Raw genomic sequence first — 18,928 nt, 5'->3', positions numbered from 1 at the left:
AACTAGTACAAGGCGTTCCAGTGTTGTCGTAATTTCACTGTGTTTATTATGTGTGTTCTTATTGTAATATATTTTTCTTTTATTGCTGTATTGTGTTGAATTAAATAAACGAATAGCTGGATCATATCATCCAGTTAGTAGTGACTAGTGAGCATCACTTTATGTATAAGAAGAGCTGTGATATGTACGTTGTTCTTGATTGTATTGCTTTCGTTTGAAATTGGAGTTTGTTTATAAAAATTACAAAAATGTCTTTGTGACAAATTTTCTTCTTTGTCATCTTAGTAAGTTTATATACTTGTATTTTTTTTTTCTATAAAATACTTTATTTAGTGGCGGATTCAGGATTTTATAGGCGCTGGGTAACCGTCTCCCATCGACCGCATACAAATCAATAATTAATACATAAATATTCTAAAAGGCAAAGTTGTTATAAAATCGAGATTCTACTTTGAATCGGGGAGGGCTCTCGGAATCGAATCGTAATATCAAATCGTAGAATAGTAAGATTCTACCAACATGCTTAATCAAGACGCTATATTTAAATTTAATTAAATATATTTACATAATGAGTTTGAAATTACTTCGTATATTATTAACAAAATATAGTTGTTTATCCATCATACAACCAATAACTGACAATATATTTATAAATAACTATATATGCATATCTTAAACTTGTAAGGGTTTCGCTAGTTAAGAGAAATATGTAAAATCGGTTAGAATCGTAAATCGAATCGTGTGATATACATGAATCGTAAAATCGTAAGATTCTAATATTTAAATCGGGATTTTAATAACAACTAATAAAAAAAGTCACCCCAAAAATAGTAAATATCTTGTGGGAGAGGAGAAGGAGGATTTGAGACGGATAATGACAAATAACCAATTAAATTACCAAAAAGATTTAGAACGATGAGATTAACAAATTATCTAGTGAGAACTAAGAATGTAGGATTTGAGAGATGGAGTTAATAAATAAAAAATAAATTTCAACAAGTTGCCTAGTAAGAACTAAGAAGGTAAAAAAAAAGAGCAAAAAAAAAAAGAAACTTAATAAGGTAGGATTTGAGTGGGATGAAGTTAATTAATTAATTTTAGAAATAAATAATAAATTAAAGAAACAAACCTGTGACAAAAAAAAACCCAAAGGAAATGCTGCTCGTGGGAATCGAAACCATGTTCTTTCTCTTTTATTGTTTGCATAAGTCTTTCATCCTTTTTCTTCTTGCATTTATTTTACTCAAGGACGAGCAAAAGTCTAGCTTGGAGGAGTGTCATTTATGGAACTCATTTAGCTTCTTTTAGGATGATTTTTCATTGCTTTTATATCTCTTTTATCTCTTTTTAATTGTATTTTCTCTATTTTGCATTTTCCTTAGTTGTTTTCTTATTTTCTTGCATTTTTTAGTTTATTTTACATTTTCTTCTTCACTTGTTTGCTTTTATTTGATTTTAGGAGAATGGTGATGTTCGAGAAGCTCATTGGCGTTCTCTCGGGGTATACAAAGTCAAGGATATAACCCGGTTCCTCCTCTTGAAGCTCAAAAGTGAAGGAGTGCATAAGCCAAGTCTTCAAGGCCGCGCTCTCATGCCGCATGGACATCAAAGTCAGTGTTGAACCCACCGTGAAGGCCTTTAGTGAATGCCTCCCCCAACATGCATCATATGGAACGCACGGGAGCATCAACGAGCGCATGGAAGACCTCTCCTCTACTACTAGGAGCGGTCGCACGCGAGGGAAGAAAGGTCACGCAGGTGGATGGCGCGGCTGCACAGTTTCCTCCTCCCTATTCCGTACCCATTTTGTTGCGGCCGCGCAATGGGATGAGAGGCCACACCATTTGAGGTTCTTTTTGGACGTCTAACTAACTTCTCTTTAGTTATTTTTACTATATATAGAATTTCTTCATTTTTTAGAGAGAGAATCATTAGAGAAGGATTAGAATTGAACTAGAGTTAGATTTTGATTAGAATTTTAGAGGGAGAAGCTCAAGATTTTGAAGACTTTGTTCTTAGATTTTAGAGAGATAAGCTTGGTATTTGATGATTGTTACATTGTGATCTTCATTCCTCTTTGATATTCATAAAAGTTTTGTAAGAATTCTTTCCTTTTTAATGCAATTTTATGTTTGATTTTTGATACATTGTGGAATTTCATTAGTTTTGTTGGATTTGATTGTTGATATTTGGATTACAATGTTGATGATGGAATTGATGATAAGTTTTGTTTTAATTTTGAAAATTACTATGTGTAGTGAGTAGTTCTTTGCTAGGGAAGTGGTGAAGCATGTCTTAGTGATAATCTATAGCTAATTTAGGGTTTTTGATTGATTTGATGATGTGATTAAATTGGTTGATGAAATTTGTGCATGTGTTTGATTTGAAGAGGAGTAGCTAACCTTGATTTTCAAGCTAGATTGCACAGTTTCCTTTTAGCCTAAACAGTAAGCTCATGTGGAGCTTGGTAATATTGTCTGGCATAACTTGTAGACATGATATCAAGGCAATGACTCATACTGAAGTTGACCCTCACAAATATGTCAGTTCTTGGAATTATGCACAAACCTACAAAAAAGTGTATAATCATTGTATCACACCTATCCCTGATCTTAGTCAATAGCTTGAATCTTCTAAGAACCATCATCATGTTCACCCACCAAAGATGAAAAGGGGGGTTGGTAGACCTAGAAAAAACAAGAAAATGAAAGAAGGAGAGGACCAGCCAGACAAAAGATCAAGAACTATGAGATGCTCTAATTGTAGTTGTTTTGGACACAACAAAAAAACTTACAAAGGAGGGCTGACTGAAAAGAGCTAAGGGCTTGATAAGAACTTGTGATACAAAACCCAAGAGTGAGATATAAAACAAATGTTGCAAATTAAAAGAAGCAAGAGCAAAATCAAAGGGTGAAGGGTCTGGTGCAACAAAGCTCACAACTGTCAAGTCAGCCTCAAAATCTGTCACAATCCCAGAGCTGAGACAAAGATGTAATTTTGATAAATGTGGAAGCTTTTTAGTCATTTTTTAACAACATATTCCTAAGTTTAGTGTTGTTAATACAGTAAACTTTTTAAGATTTGCTTTGTTGAAATAATAACACTCGCTGGGAAATTGGTTCAGGTTTTTGACTAGGTTTGTCTTACTTTTGATGTAACCCTATGATAAAATATGCTTGGGTTGCACAGATATGCTATATATGCATTTTGTCTATGTTACTTCATCTTATCCTTATTTTTTGTTAGCGCACCATTAAGTGTTCATAATTAAAGAAACAAGGGAGTATAACATATAGCAAACACTTTAATTTATATCATTTCAAACTACATCTGAAGACTGAGTTCTCATTGCCACAATCCCACACTTGAACTGCATCTACATCAAAACTACAACCAATAACACCAAATAAATAACAACAACAATCTTAACAACCATATGAACAAAATCAGCAAAGTCATATGTCTTCTTCATGAACTCAGTGAATTCTGCCCTTAATAGTTGAACATATGCTGCTTCTGACATCATGTCACCAGCTCTGCCACCAACCTCCCTTACAATGTGCTCATCAGTCAGCCACAAGAACAAGTCACGGAGCATGCACTTGTAATAGGGCCTTCCAGGATTAACTACTGAGTCTGAGAACCTGATGTCTGCAGATCTTGGAGGATTACAGTTGTAGGTAATGGTTTTAACCCACACACGTCTTATATTTCTGTTGCTTGAAATAAATCTTGTGCCAGAAGAGGAAGCCATTGCAGATTTGAACTTAAAAGTGAGAAAGCGAAAAAAAAAAAACAAAAGAGAAAGAGATTTTAAAACAAAGTATGGAGAAGATTATGTATTTATAAGGTTTAATGTGGTGGGAATTGAATTTTTTCAAAAATAAGGAGGGAAATACTGGAGGGAAAGGTTGGAGGGAGATTAAATGAGAGGGCATTGAAGTCTTTTCCTCTTTATTCAATTAAAATGTTTTACATTAACTAACTAAACTGTAGTAATTAGGTGCTAATTATGAGTGTACCAGTGATAATGAAAATTTAATGAGGTGTATCAAAGATAAAAGCCAGATTTTGGAGTGTACCAGTGATAATTACCCTTCTTTTTTATATAAAGTGAAGTGAATAGGGCCTAAAATTGCAATGCTCAACTGCTTAAGTGTGTTCTTTTTCTCAACTGAAAACCAAGTTTATTTATTAGAAAGATAGGTAGTTACGTTTTTTGTTGCTAGCTCAAGCTCCACTATGTCACAATTCCCTTAATTTTAGGAAGTGCAACAAGTAGAAGCAACTTCACTAATTTTACTGAAAGTGTTTGACCACTTAGGCCTTGTTCTCTTCACCTTATAAAAATAATATTAAGTAAAAATAATTTCAGTTCAGTAAAATTAATTTCAGTTCAATAAAAATAATTTCAGTTCAGTAAAAATAAGTTCAGTTTAGCAAAATTCAGTTTTCTTAAAGAAGAATTATAATAGAAAATCAGTGAAAAATAATTTCAGCTCAGCAAAAATAATTTTAGTTCAGTAAAGTTAATTTAAGTTCATTAAAAATAATTTAAGTTCAGCAAATATAATTTTGTTTCAGTAAAACAGTTCAGCAAAAATAAGGTGAAGAGAACAGGGCCTTACTTACTTATCTCCACGGATTTTGACTAAGTAAACACACGTTAAAAAGATATTTTCCAAACTGATTTTCTAAAAGACAAGTGAAATAATTAAACATAAAATCTTTAACTTTAAAAAGATATTTGCCAAAACTGATTTATCAAAAAGATAAGTGAAATAATAAGCCCCACCCTAATTTGAGATGGAGGTGTTACAAATGGTATCAAAGCAACCCTGCGACCTCATGATGATTGTGGATACTTAATTCAATGTCAGTCGCCCAGCGGAGGAGAATTCTAAGGCTATATGGCCATATCTAGACTAGATGTAACACTTTGGCTACCTAAAGGCCATTAGTCGTAATACTAGGGTCCTTAGGGATCCAGGCACAACGAAGGTGTTCAATTCTCAAGTGGGGGTGTATGTAATACCCCTCAAGATTGCATTTAAGGAGCTTAATATATTACTCACCTCATACCAACAAGATGGGATGGGTAATATATTACTCTGGGTATGAGTAATATATTAAGGACTTGTGAGAGGTTCTGGCTCACAAACAGAGGGAGGACAAATGTGCTTGATATATTACTCGTGCACACGAAAATTTGAATTAGGTTGCAATTTACAATTTATAACAATTTTCGAGTTGCAATTTGCAATTAAATGGATACAATTTGTAAATTTTCCTTCAAAAATAGAGAAAATTTTGTATAAATCGTGCAACACACTTAGATAATTTACAAAAAAGAGTACAGTACAAAAATGTCTTTCTTAGGTATCACAAGAGTCAGAAGACAATTAATAACGAGTATTTGTTTTTGTTTTTGTTTTTTATTTTAGAACAAAACAACGAATATGTGTGCACATAAAGTCTTGCTTAAAAAAAACAAAGACAAATGTAACTAATTAAGATGTAACTTATCATAAACGTGAGTTACGTTTTGTAGATATTCTTTTTTATTTTTTTGTTTTTTGTAAGAAAAGAAGGGCTCAACCAAGCCAAAACCTCTCACAAGTTCTTAATATATTACTCATACCCATAGTATACTCAGAGTAAGGAACTTAGGGCATGTTCTCATTTACTTAATTTTAGTTCAATTCAGTTCACTTCAGCTCCAATCAGTTCAGTTCAGTTCGATTTAGTTCAGTTCAGCTCAGCTCCAATCAGTTCAGTTCAGCTCAGCTCCTAATTTTCCTTTCTTATAAAATATTCAGTTCAGCTCCAATCAGTTCAATTCAGTTCAGTAAATGCGAACAGACACTTAATATATTACTCATACCCAGAGTGCACACGAGTGAGGACAAAATGTGCTTGATGGCATTTCGTGACAATAGACCTCCCTCTAATTTGGGGTCGGGGTGTTACACTAGCGGTAAGGTTTGCATATTCTAATCATGAGGTTGTGGAACCAACTCCTACTAGAGCCATTTTGGGATACAGATTCCCTTCCCCTTCCCCCTGCTCTTCCAAAGTGCTTAATCCGCTAGATTGGACCGAAAGAACTTGTGAGAGGTTCTTGCTCGGTTGAGCCCTTCACCTTACCAAAAAAAAAAAAAAAAAAAAAAAAAAACAAAACGTAACTCACGTTTATGACAAGTTACATCTTAAATTAATTATTTTATTTTATTTTATTTTTTTTGAAACAGTCTTTGTTTTTTTTAAGGAAGACTTTATGAACACAAATATTCGTTGTTTTGATCTAAAATAAAACAAAAACAAAAACTCGTTATTAAGTGTCTTCTGACTCTTGTGATTCTAAAGAAGGCATTTTTGTACTGTACTTTTTTTTGTAAATTATTTAAGTGTGTTGCACGATTTTATGTGCTATACCCAGTTAATTCACTAGATAAACAAATTTTAGGGGTATAATCGTCTTTTCAAGTAGCAGTAGAGAGGTACATATGTCATTTTATGTACTAGTTGAGGGGTACATGTGTAATTTCCTTATCAAACAATAAATGTAAGTTGCAAACAGTAATTTGACAACTCACAAAAAATATTGAATAAATGACCACGCTTTTTCAATATATTTATAGAAATGTCACAAGATTAACACAAATTCGTTTATCTGGCAAATAAACTTGTATTTGCCTCGATTTTATACAAAAACTTTCTTTAATTATAAAGGAAAATTTGCAAATTGTAGCCATTTAATGTTAGTATTTTGCAAATTGCAGTCATTTTAAAAAAATTGCAACTTGCAGCACAAAAGTTGTTATAAATTGTAAATTGCAACCTATTTCAATTTTTTCATCGGTTTGCGTGTCAAAAAATGTTCGTTTAAGGTTTTAACTTGCATTGGGACGCTTGTTAACAAGATTTTTTTTGGTGTAAAACGAGTAATTTTTTTAAAGGTGTGTAATTAAAAAATGGAAATTTTGCCAATTGCAGTCATTTAAAGTTTATATTTTGTAAATTGCAGCCATTTAAATAAAATTACAAATTGCAGCCTAGAAGTTCTTATTTGCAACCCAATTCAACTTTTTCATTGGTTTGCGTGTCAAAAAATATACGATTAAAGTTTTAGGGGTCATTTCAAAGTCGACAATGCGTTTTGCTCAATATGAATTTCTAACCCGAACCAACATTTTGCTCAATATGACCCTTGCACCATCTAAATTTATCACAAACATCACACTTTGTAATACAATCTTTGTGATTTTTTTGCCGAATTGGAGCTCCTAATTGCAAATTTTCCAAGAGGATGACAAATTAGAGTGTGTGGTCATCTTTACAAATTAACCAAGGTGTGGCTGTACTTTACACAACTATAGGAAGCTGTTTTTATACACAAACTAGCCGTTATAAATGGCAACGACTAGGTTTTTTTTTTTTTTTTTTTTTTTTTTAAGTAGCCGTTATTAGATTTGAGTATATGGTGAATTAAATTTTATCAAAGCGGTATATGGTGAATTAGTAAACTAACACAAACTGCAGGCTAACGTCTGTTAAGAAAATAGGCATTTTGTGCTAATTTGTAAAAAGTGAGTGGTATTTGGTGAATTCGAAAAAAGTTGGTGGTATTTGGTAAATTTTTTTTAAGCTAAATGGTATTTGGTGAAAAATGCGTTCATTTTATAGATTAACGGATGAACAAGGGAATATAAAAGATTTTTTTAATCTTAATATATAATTAAAAAAAAATAGTATTGTGAATATGATTTTCTATTTGGAACAGCAATGCAAATTTAAGTTGAATTTAGATTTAGAAATTTAAAAGGTTAAGAATCACTAATTTACTATGACAATATGTTGTTCGTTACTTTTTTAATCTTTTCTTATTTATTTATAAAGCAAAGAAAAAATATTTTATTTATTTAAATTTGTTTTTATTGTTCATCTTTTTTGGGTTGTTTAGACTATAGATTCTTTTTTATTTAAAATAAATTATCTTATCTATAAATCTATTAATTAATACTAAAACAAAATATTGCTGACATCATCAACCCTTAAATTAACATTAAAAAAATTTCCGCCATTATTTATTTTATAAAAGAACAGAGTAATCCATACAAAACTTGTTAGATTTCGGGAAACTCCTCAATCTGGAGTGTGTACCATTAATCAATATACATAGAGTTTTTCAAGGCTCATAAACCTAGTACGATAAAGATACATACAAATATTATTATAATATACGACAAATATTATCATAATTATAATATCTATCACACCCTCGCAGCCATAGCGCAAGGAGGTTGTATGCTAAGACTGGATCTAAAATCCAAAATTAAGTCTCGTGGTAGGCCTTTTGTGAAAATGTTCTCAAACTGATATCTAGAAAAACATGGAGAACCCGAACTTTTTCCAAAGCAACCTTTTCTCCGAACAAAATGAATATTCATCTCCACATGCTTGGTGCGTTAGTTGCTATTGTACCGGGTTGCTAGAAAGGTAGATAGTACTGACATGATCACATATATAGAGTTTTACAAGACTCATAAACCTAATACGATAAGGATACATAGTATATACAAATATATTATCTTAATATGCAACAAATATTATCAATTTATTATAACTATAATATCCATCAAAACTAAGTAACACCAGTAATAATCAGGGGCGGAGCCATCGGGGGGAGGAGCTGGTGGAGGCCCGACCCCCGTGGCCCAAACACCAATTTCAGTAATTGTTAGTGGCCCCCCCTTATAATACTACTATATAAATTAAATGTCAGTGGTTATGTTTATGTGGGTCGTCTTAGTTCAGTGGTTGAAGACTTGTGAGGGTGGAATTTCGCTACAACGGTCCTTATTCGATCCCCACTTACTTCTTTTTGCACATTTTTTTATACCTTTCTTTGATTCATTAATTTTCCCTATATTTCGTTTTATCCTTGCATCTTTCATTTAATTAGTTTTTCTAATACTCCATTTTTTTTTTAATTATTATTAACTCTTCTTATTTTTATGTACTTTTGCACTTATCATTATATGTTGTACAAATCTTGGCCAATGATACCTTTAGTAAACAACGTTATAAAAATTACTATTTATGTAGTAGTTTATTTGACTAATATATTGATTTCAATCACTAACATTCTACTTAATTGATGAATTGAATCATTAACATATTATTTAATCACTAACATTCTACTCATGGGCGCCATGAAGGAACAAGGGGGGACCATTGTCCCCCCACTTTCGAAAAAAAAAAAAAAACTGAGGAAAAAAAAAATTTAGGAAAAAAAATAAAACTGGGAAAATAGTTATAAAAAATTGAGTGTAAAAATAAACAAGAAGTTTGCTTTAGCTAAGTTGGTAGTGGGCACAAAACAATATGTCAAGGGGCCTAATTTCAGGTTTACCTAGATCAGGGTTCGAATCCCCTTATAACATCATTTTTTTAATTTTTTTTTTGTGAGTGTTTTATTTTAGGTTATTTTGACTTTTACCACCCGCAAAAAACGAAAAAATTTGCTATTACCACATCCATAAAAAAAAAAGTTTATTTTACGACCACATAAAAAAAAAAAATCCCCACTTACTTCTTTTTGCACATTTTTTTTATACCTTTCTTTGATTCATTAATTTTCCCTATATTTCGTTTTATCCTTGCATCTTTCATTTGATTAGTTTTTCTAATACTCCATTTTTTTTAATTATTATTAACTCTTCTTATTTTTATGTACTTTTGCACTTATCATTATATGTTGTACAAAACTTGGCCAATGATACCTTTAGTAAACAACGTTATAAAAATTACTATTTATGTAGTAGTTTATTTGACTAATATATTGATTTCAATCACAAACATTCTACTTAATTGATGAATTGAATCATTAACATATTATTTAATCACTAACATTCTACTCATGGGCGGACCCATGAAGGAACAAGGGGGGACCATTGTCTCCCCACTTTCGAAAAAAAAAATTGAGGAAAAAAAAATTTAGGAAAAAAAATAAAACTGGGAAAATAGTTATATAAAATTGAGTGTAAAAATAAACAAGAAGTTTGCTTTAGCTAAGTTGGTAGTGGGCACGAAACAATATGTCAAGGGGCCTAAAAAAAAAAGTTTATTTTACGACCGCATAAACAAAAAATCCCCACTTACTTCTTTTTGCACATTTTTTTTATACCTTTCTTTGATTCATTAATTTTCCCTATATTTCGTTTTATCCTTGCATCTTTCATTTAATTAGTTTTTCTAATACTCCATTTTTTTTAATTATTATTAACTCTTCTTATTTTTATGTACTTTTGCACTTATCATTATATGTTGTACAAAACTTGGCCAATGATACCTTTAGTAAACAACGTTATAAAAATTACTATTTATGTAGTAGTTTATTTGACTAATATATTGATTTCAATCACTAACATTCTACTTAATTGATGAATTGAATCATTAACATATTATTTAATCACTAACATTCTACTCATGGGCGGACCCATGAAGGAACAAGGGGGGACCATTGTCTCCCCACTTTCGAAAAAAAAAAAACTGAGGAAAAAAAAATTTAGGAAAAAAAATAAAACTGGGAAAATAGTTATATAAAATTGAATGTAAAAATAAACAAGAAGTTTGCTTTAGCTAAGTTGGTAGTGGGCACGAAACAATATGTCAAGGGGCCTAATTTTAGGTTTACCTAGATTAGGGTTCGAATCTCCCTTGTAACATCATTTTTTTTATTTTTTTATTTTTTTTTGTGAGTGTTTTATTTTAGGTTATTTTGACTTTTACCACCCGCAAAAAACGAAAAAATTTGGTATTACCACATCCATAAAAAAAAAAGTTTTATTTTACGATCACATAAAAAAAAAAATTGGCTTTTACCAGCAATCACCTCCAACTAACGGATTCCATCCATAAATCTGTTAGGGGCGTACTATGTCCACGCGCCAACATATTATTGGGTTTTGTTTTTTTATTTGTAAATTTATTTATTTTTTTACCCAATAATATGGTGACACATGGACATGATAGGCCCCACTAACGAATTTATGGGCATAATCCGTTAGTTGGTGGTGATTGGTGGTAAAAGTCAATTTTCATTTTTTTATGTAGTGATAAAATAAATTTTTTTTAATGGAGGTGGTAAAAGCAATTAAGTTGTTTTTTGGAGGTGGTAAAAATAAAAAATTCCTTTATTTTTATTTTAACCAAACCACTCGACTACTCCCTTATTCCTATTTCCCAACCACGAGGCACGAACCACCACCCACGCGGCCACGAGTCACGGACTGCAGCGAGCATTTTCGGCAAATGTTTGCTAAGAAATCAACATCACAAGATAATATGGCATTCGAATCCCCTTTGTAACATCACTCCTTTTTTTTTTTTGAGGAGTGTTTTTATTTCAACCATACCACTCGACTACTCCCTTATTCCTATTTCCCAACTAAACCCAAATTACTTGTATTGTGTACCCGTTTTTTTTTTTTTTAAATAGGTTGATGTTAGTTGAATTATCGAAATTGTCCCCCATTGTCAAATTTCTAGGTCCGCCACTGATTCTACTAATATATTGATTTTAATTGCTAACATTCTACTTAATTGATGAATTGAATTATTAACATATTATTTAGTAACTTTTTTGTTACAAACTTCTCCCTTTATCTCTTTTTGATAGTTATACTTTGACTTTTACAGTATGTATTCAATATAAAGTTAGTAAAACTTCTTGTTTAAAAAAAAACAAGGTTAGTAAAACTTCTTGTTTAAATAAAAACAAGGTTAGTAAAACTTATAAGAAAAAAGATATTTTGAAAATTCATTATTTCATGTTTAATCCAACAACAACTCACATACATGATATGGTTTAGAGGTTTACATTTGTGTCTTTCTACAGTCAAAAGGTTTTGAATATTGACCACCAAACTCAAACAAAATGTAATTATATGTATAAAAAAAAGACGGATTAATAAAAATACAATCAAAGCTAAGGTAACTCATAATACTGCACAACCATAAAATTTTGCAATGAAATAATTAATAATACAATACAATTTAATAATATAAAGTATATATATTTCGGTCCCCTCAAGTTTAAAAACTTGGCTTCGCCCCTGCCAGTAATAATGACTGAGTAGCCCCTAGAACACCAAACGAGTAACCCTATAACACCGACGAAGTAATCCCTTTAACACTGACCAAGTAACCCCTACTATACTAACGAAGTAACCCCTGCCACACGATATGGCCAGTCACATATTAACTTAATTTCATTGTAGGAAGTCTAGGTTATAGCCTTGTAGAGTTATAGGCTTCTACGCATATCATTACTTTTTATTTAAATGAGGGAAAAAAAAAAGAATAATTGTGGACAATAACGTTGTTAGCAACTTTTGTTGAGATAAGTATAGTTTGTTATGCTCCACATTTTATGGTTCCATAGTTAAATAAGTACAAAATCTTACAATGTGAAAAAACACAAAGGATTCACACTACTTAAATTAATTAAAATGAGTGGTAGCAACGAACTAGCAATATTAGGTTTCAATAAATAAATAAATAAATAAATAAATCAATATCAGTCTTACGATCAAATTACAAACCAGGCCAATAGGCCATGTCATCTTATCTTGACTAATTGTTCTTTTGTGTATGAATAGGGCATTGCGCTACCAATTCAGGCCATACCATCATATTTCAATGATTGTGGTTTTGCCTATAAATATGGCATCGTGCTACCAATTCAGGCAACAAAAAATCTCAAAATAAAAACAATAAGCTAAGGGCTTGTTTGACATTGTTTTTTGTTTTTAGTTTTCAGTTTTTTTGAAAACCAAAAACCAAAAACAGGAAACAAGAAAAAAGTGTTTTCACTTTTCTGTTGTCAGTTTTCAAAATTATCATGATTTTAATAAGTTTGACTAATTTTTTATTCATTATATGATATGTATCATATGATTTTAAAAAATAAAAAACCAAAAAACAGAAAACCAATGTGATGCCAAACGAACCCTAAGAAAAAGAAATGGGGATTTTGCCTCTGTCATTTGCTATTCGAACCGCACTACCTGAAGGTTGTTACGTAGTGATTGAGACGACAGAAGGTAACCGGCAAGGTTGTCTTGTGTTGTCTGAAACGGCTAGTGTTTTCGACTCATTTGCAAGGTTCGCTGTTGAGCCGGCGAGCGATGGTCTTGTGCACATAAAATCTCGCTACAACAATATGTACCTATGCAGGTCATTATTCCTTAACAATTTTACATACTCCCTCCGTGTTTTTCTAAGTGTTACAGTTTGACCGGCACATAGTTTTAGGCAATTTAATTGACTTTAAATAAAATAAGAGGTAAGTGGGGTATTTGGAGTATTAAAAAATTGTAAAAGAAAGATATTAGAGTTAATAGTTTATTGAAAAGTAATGAATGTGAGAGGAAAAATATAATATATACTACGTAAAAAAAGTAGTAGTGGCCTAGTGGGTTTGAGTGGAGACCATGAGAGGAGAGAGATATAATATTTTAATGTAATTTTATGCCAAAAAAGAAAGTGTAACACTAATTAAAATACGGCCGAATTTGATAAGTGTAACACTTATTAAAACACGGAGGGAAACTTCATTCCATGCATTTTATTTTACGTACTATTTATTTATTTATTTATTTATTTATTCCTACTTTTCATTTAGACTACATGAATATTATTGTGTCTAGTTTGGGTAAATATATTTAAAGGCAGCAAAATAATCTCCTTGTAGTCTGTTAAATATATTTAAAGTGTTACAGTTTGACCGGCACATAGTTTTAGGCAATTTAATTGACTTTAAATAAAATAAGAGGTAAATGGGGTATTTGGAGTATTATTTCCGATTTAATATAGTACTTCCTCCATTTCTTTTTTAGTTGACACGTTTCTTTAGTCATGTTTGTCAATGCACAAATTCAACCATTCATATCTTATGGCCGCTAGGTTGATGGGTGGTGGTGTCCGCGACTGAGGGGTGGTTCTAGTGGCGGCTAGGGTTGGCTAAGATGTGGTTGTGGTGGTTGTGAGGAGAGAGTAATGGGGTATTCTAAGCACGTGACACTCACGTGAGGGGGTCAATGTCGTTAAAAGTCAACCGGGGTAAGGTGTGTTTTTGCAAAAAAAAAAAAAAAAAAAAACTGATTTTAGGTGTGTTTTAACAAAAAAAAAATTATAAGGTAAAGGTTATTAAAGGTGTTATTTGACAAATTTTCCTAATATTATAAATAAAATAAATTTCGTTTATAAAATATTCAAAAATACAGGTGATTACAGGTCGGGGTACCGACAATAGGCGAGGTGGGATGGGGAGGAGGCTTTTAGTGGAGGGGGCGGAGGTTAGATTGTCGGTGGTGGGATGGTGGCTGGGTTAGGGTTTGTGTATTTATTTTTAGTTTTTTTAAACGAGTGGAGTAGTGACACGTGTAACGAGTGGATCCCACTAACGGATTCCATCCAAAAAACCGTTAGATGGTGGTGAAATCCTATTTTTTTTTTTTTTGTGGTGTTATAATAAAAGTTTGAAAATTTGTGGTGTTATAATCAAATTTTAGAGAAATTTATGGTGTTATTTTAAAATTTTTCCTATATATAATACCCGAGCTATGCTCGATAATTTAAATTATTGATTCTTATGATATAAAAGTTTTAGAGAAATATAACATATAGTCAATTATAATAGTAGGTATTTAAAAAAAATATAACTATAAATACCTATAATAAAATTTTTAATGCTTTTTTTTTTAAAAAAAATTGAGTTTAGGAGGGAAAATTCCCTCCAAAAATAATCCTACTTTAGAATAGAGTAAGAAGAAGTCTCTATATAATTAAATATAAGTCAATGTTCAACCAAAAATTCTACAATAATGCCATTCTTTAAAAATGACACAACAATTTGTTGATGTTGCTAACTTTAATTGGCCTGTATTTAGTATTTTTATTATCATTTTGAATTATTTTTAATGTCCATAATGTATTAAAATTTTATTTTTGTATGTATTCTTTTTAATACATGTATTTTTTTTTTAAGAAATACATAGTTTTAAATTATGAAAGTCTATTTTTATAATATTAATTAATTTTCAAATTTATAATTATAGTTAAACTAGAAATCAAAAAATTAAAATTGTTCATCATGGTTCATATTATTCCTCAATCACGTCATATATTAGCTCCCCATTTCCAAAATCAATGTTAGTTGTTGATAAATTTGTAAATCCAAACTAAATTCAGGATAAAAATTGGGAAACAAATTGTGTTTTTGCTTTATTGTTTTTTTAATTTTTGATTGGATATTTAGTGAAAAAACTACCTAATAAAGCCTAAAATTTGTGAGAAACTACCTAATAAAAAAAATGTTGTAATAAACTACCTAATAAAAGATAAAATGTTGTAATATACTACATTTGACCGAAATTCTACCGCTGACTTAATTTTAGGATGTTAATCCACCTTAGAATACCCCCAAAACCACCGTGAGGGTTGGTTTTCAAGGTGGTAAGGTTAATTTCGGAATGGTTGGAGGATGTTCCGAGTTGGTGAGGGTAGATTAGTGCTTTATGATGGTGGTTTTTAAGGTTAGAGGTGGTGGTTTAAGGGTTAAAAGGTAGTTTTGTGAATGAAAGTGGTGATTTTGGAAGTGTTTTGAGGTCGATCGTCGGTGGAAATTCGGTGTAGGTAGTATTTTACAACATTTTACCTTTTCTTAGGTAGTTTTTTACAACATTTTACATTTATTTGGTAGTTTACTACAACGTTTTTTTATTAAGTAGTTTCTTGCAAAATATGGCCTGGGTTTTAGTAGATGTTTCTCACAAAAAGCCCTTTTTTTATTTTAGGTTTCTGTTCATTAAAAAAATCTCTACAACAATCTCATTTATAAGTATTTGCAAAGGACGAATTCCACTTTGAATGGTTTGAAATTATAATTTAGGAAAATTTGATAAATACCACCATCTATTGTTGCCAAAATTGAAAATAACACCTCAATTTTTTATTTTTTTTTTTTAATTTTACCACCTATTTTTTTCCTAAACTTTTGAAAATCCCATCTCTTTCTCAGATGACGTCATTGTGGGTCCCACATATTCGTTTTCCCTCTCTTTCCCACTTTAAAATATTACGATGAAAACGTAATTACTAGTATGTAATAACACGAGAAGCATGTCGTTTGATTAAATTGACCTAAGGTCCTAGATAATTAATTCCTAATTCTGATTATAGCCTTGGTTGTCATTGTAACATATAATATTATGGATGCAGAAAATCTGAAGAGAGTGAGCTAATTGCTGCTGCAGCGAGTGAACGCAAGGAAAACATCGCAAAATGGAGCTGTACGTTGTTTAGAGTTGAACCGAGAGAGCGTGAGCTTCTTGATTTTTATCATACTGGGACTGGGAAGCTAGTTTCTTTTGACTGGAACGGAGATATTCATGGCCCTTTGATTTTACCTGGTCCTGGTGATGTAGCAGTCGGCTCAGTTCTAACAGTTGATGTTGAGGCGATAGTAAGACTGCCTAAACGTGTTTCATTCAAAGGCGATAATGGTAAGTATTTGAGTTATCATATGGCTGGTGAGGTACCGTACAACTCGTTTACTCGTGATGATAACATCGATCAAGTGTCACATTATGAGATCATTGAAAATAGACACGCAGAAATTCGTATCAAATCGTCACATACTAAGAAGTTTCTGAGATATGGTGATAACGGTTGGATTGTGGCTGATGTTGCCTCAATAGAACCGGAGAAGTACAACCGAAACGAAATATTTAAGGTTGTTAAGGTTGGTGACAATGTCATTGCGTTGCGAAATGAAGCCGGTCAGTTCTGCAAGAGAGTGGAGGATGAAAATGGGATCAGCTGGTTAAGAGCTTGTAACGAAAGCTATGTAGAACACCAAGGTCGGTTTGTAGTGGGAGAGCCTGTGTTTGCTAGGAGAATGGATGTCCAATTTCAATTTAAAGATGCAAAGATTTACGGCAAAGAGGTATGCCAAACTGCAGCTATATCAGTTGTTAACGGAACTGATGAAAAACATGAGCTTTCACAAGGATTTTCTTATACTAAAACTCATTCCGGTACTTGGGGTTCAAGTGATCAGCTTGAAATAGGAACCGAGGCAACTCTGACTGCCGGCGTCCCTTTCTTTTCTGAGGCAACATTCAAGCTTAGTGCTGCGTACACCAGAACTTGGACTCGAGGAATATCTGAAGACCATTCCAAGCAACTTACGTCGACTTATACAGTCCCTGTGCCTGCTAAGACTAAGGTAACGGTCAAAATAAATGAAACAAAGTGTTAATTTTATTAATATGATAATATTGGGTACAATCTGTAATTTGCTCATCTGATTCGATCTCCACTTTTATCTTTGACTTGTTTCACGGGCTGAGTTGACTCTTGATTGAGGGCCGACGAGGCTTGATCTCTATCAAAGATATCTGATGTAGACCTTTGACTTGGGTTTTTGATTGAGGGTCGACGAGGCTTGATCTCGATCAATGACTTCTTGATGTATAGGCTGAACCGGTGATCTTGTAGAGTAGAACGGCACGTCTTGAGAGGTTTTTCCTGTATTTGATTCTCCTTGTTTTTTCTAGGTTTTTCTCTGTAGATTTTTCTCTCTTTTAGGTTTTTCCTTCTGTTTCCTTTTTTCTCTCCAAAATGAAATAGAGATAGCTCTATTTATAGAGTGAGTGACTCTTAGGGTTAGGGTTTGATGTGCATGGAGGTGGGCCTGCTTGATTATCATAACCCATTTTTAGTGGGTTTTAACTATTATATAAACAATTTAATTAAAATAACTAAAATGGGCCAATTAAATTTATTCACCCAATTTAATTAATTTTAATTAATAGTCAAATTAGCATCAAGTCAATAAATTGACTTTTGACCCATATATTATCCAATGTGGCACTTATATAAATTTTTTGTGCCTACAGTAAGTTTATATATTTGTATTTTATTTATTTTTTTCAACGGAATACTTTATTTAATAAAGCGTAAATAAACATAGAGAAACAAAACTAACTATGTACTACGGTGTATAGCTATGTTTTGAAATTGTAACTCACTTATTGCATAAATTTAAATCATTAATCCAGACTTAGGGATTAAGATGAATCATACCAATTTAAGCAAGCTTAACATTTGCAGTAAGTTACAATGATTATTCATCATCAAAAGAAATTAAATTGATGAAATTCTTTACAAAGTATTTGCCTCACTAATGAAGTTAAATACTAGTACTTAAGTAGTCAAGTTTGTAGCGGATTTCCTCTCTATATTTTAAGTTTCACCAACCTAGCTACTAATTGAACATGTATGGACAAACATAAATTAACACTTTAACGACAAATTATTTTAGCAGCCGTTACTTTTTTGATCCAATTAACTTTGAATCCTTTATTTGCTCTTTTTTCTTGTTCGTTATCTGATCTTTTGTTTCTTTATAAATTTGTTTACTAAAGAACGGCAGAGAATCAATACTTTATACTCCTACTTCGTATATAACTAGATGAAGCCCGTACGATGCACGGTTTGTTTGATTTTTTTTTAAATAATTTTTTTTTTATGAGCCTAAAATTTGTTATATATTTAGATAAAATTCCTAATATTAAAAGATAATATATAATTAATTTAAACTTAAAAATCTCATTCGCCAATTTTGCTTACATTGCATTTAAATTATTTAATTCTAAAAGAAATTAATAATCTCTTATTTAATTGGCTACTACTAAGATTTATAATCCTACATGACGCGCTGAGAAAATTAGATCCTACGTGACTCTCTAAAAACTCGGGAAAAATCTTCCCTTTATATATATATATATATATATATGTATATATATATATATATATATATATATATATATATATATATATATATATATATATATAT

At 31.5% G+C, this 18,928-nt stretch overlaps 1 protein-coding gene across 1 annotated transcript; it reads left to right on the top strand.

Moving 5' to 3' along the window:
* The first annotated feature begins 13,030 nt into the window (after nt 1–13,030).
* LOC110692268 lies at nt 13,031–17,329 on the top strand. Its single transcript, XM_021869269.1, has 2 exons — nt 13,031–13,242; nt 16,288–17,329. The coding sequence occupies exons 1-2, from the start codon at nt 13,031–13,033 to the stop codon at nt 17,327–17,329; spliced, it is 1,254 nt and encodes a 417-aa protein (XP_021724961.1).
* Nucleotides 17,330–18,928: the final 1,599 nt, after the last annotated feature.

The sequence above is a fragment of the Chenopodium quinoa genome, unplaced genomic scaffold (assembly GCF_001683475.1).
Source record: "Chenopodium quinoa cultivar QQ74 unplaced genomic scaffold, ASM168347v1, whole genome shotgun sequence".
Taxonomy (NCBI): domain Eukaryota; kingdom Viridiplantae; phylum Streptophyta; class Magnoliopsida; order Caryophyllales; family Amaranthaceae; genus Chenopodium; species Chenopodium quinoa.
The sequence above is the reverse complement of the archived record's forward strand: the minus strand, read 5'-3'. Positions and strand labels throughout refer to the sequence as shown.

Excerpts from the sequence above, each read along its gene's own strand:
- LOC110692268 (XM_021869269.1), top strand. The coding sequence starts at position 13,031 with ATGGGGATTTTGCCTCTGTCATTTGCTATTCGAACCGCACTACCTGAA. Across the intron at positions 13,243-16,287 it reads AACAATATGTACCTATGCAG|AAAATCTGAAGAGAGTGAGC; the intron begins GTCATTATTCCT and ends TTATGGATGCAG.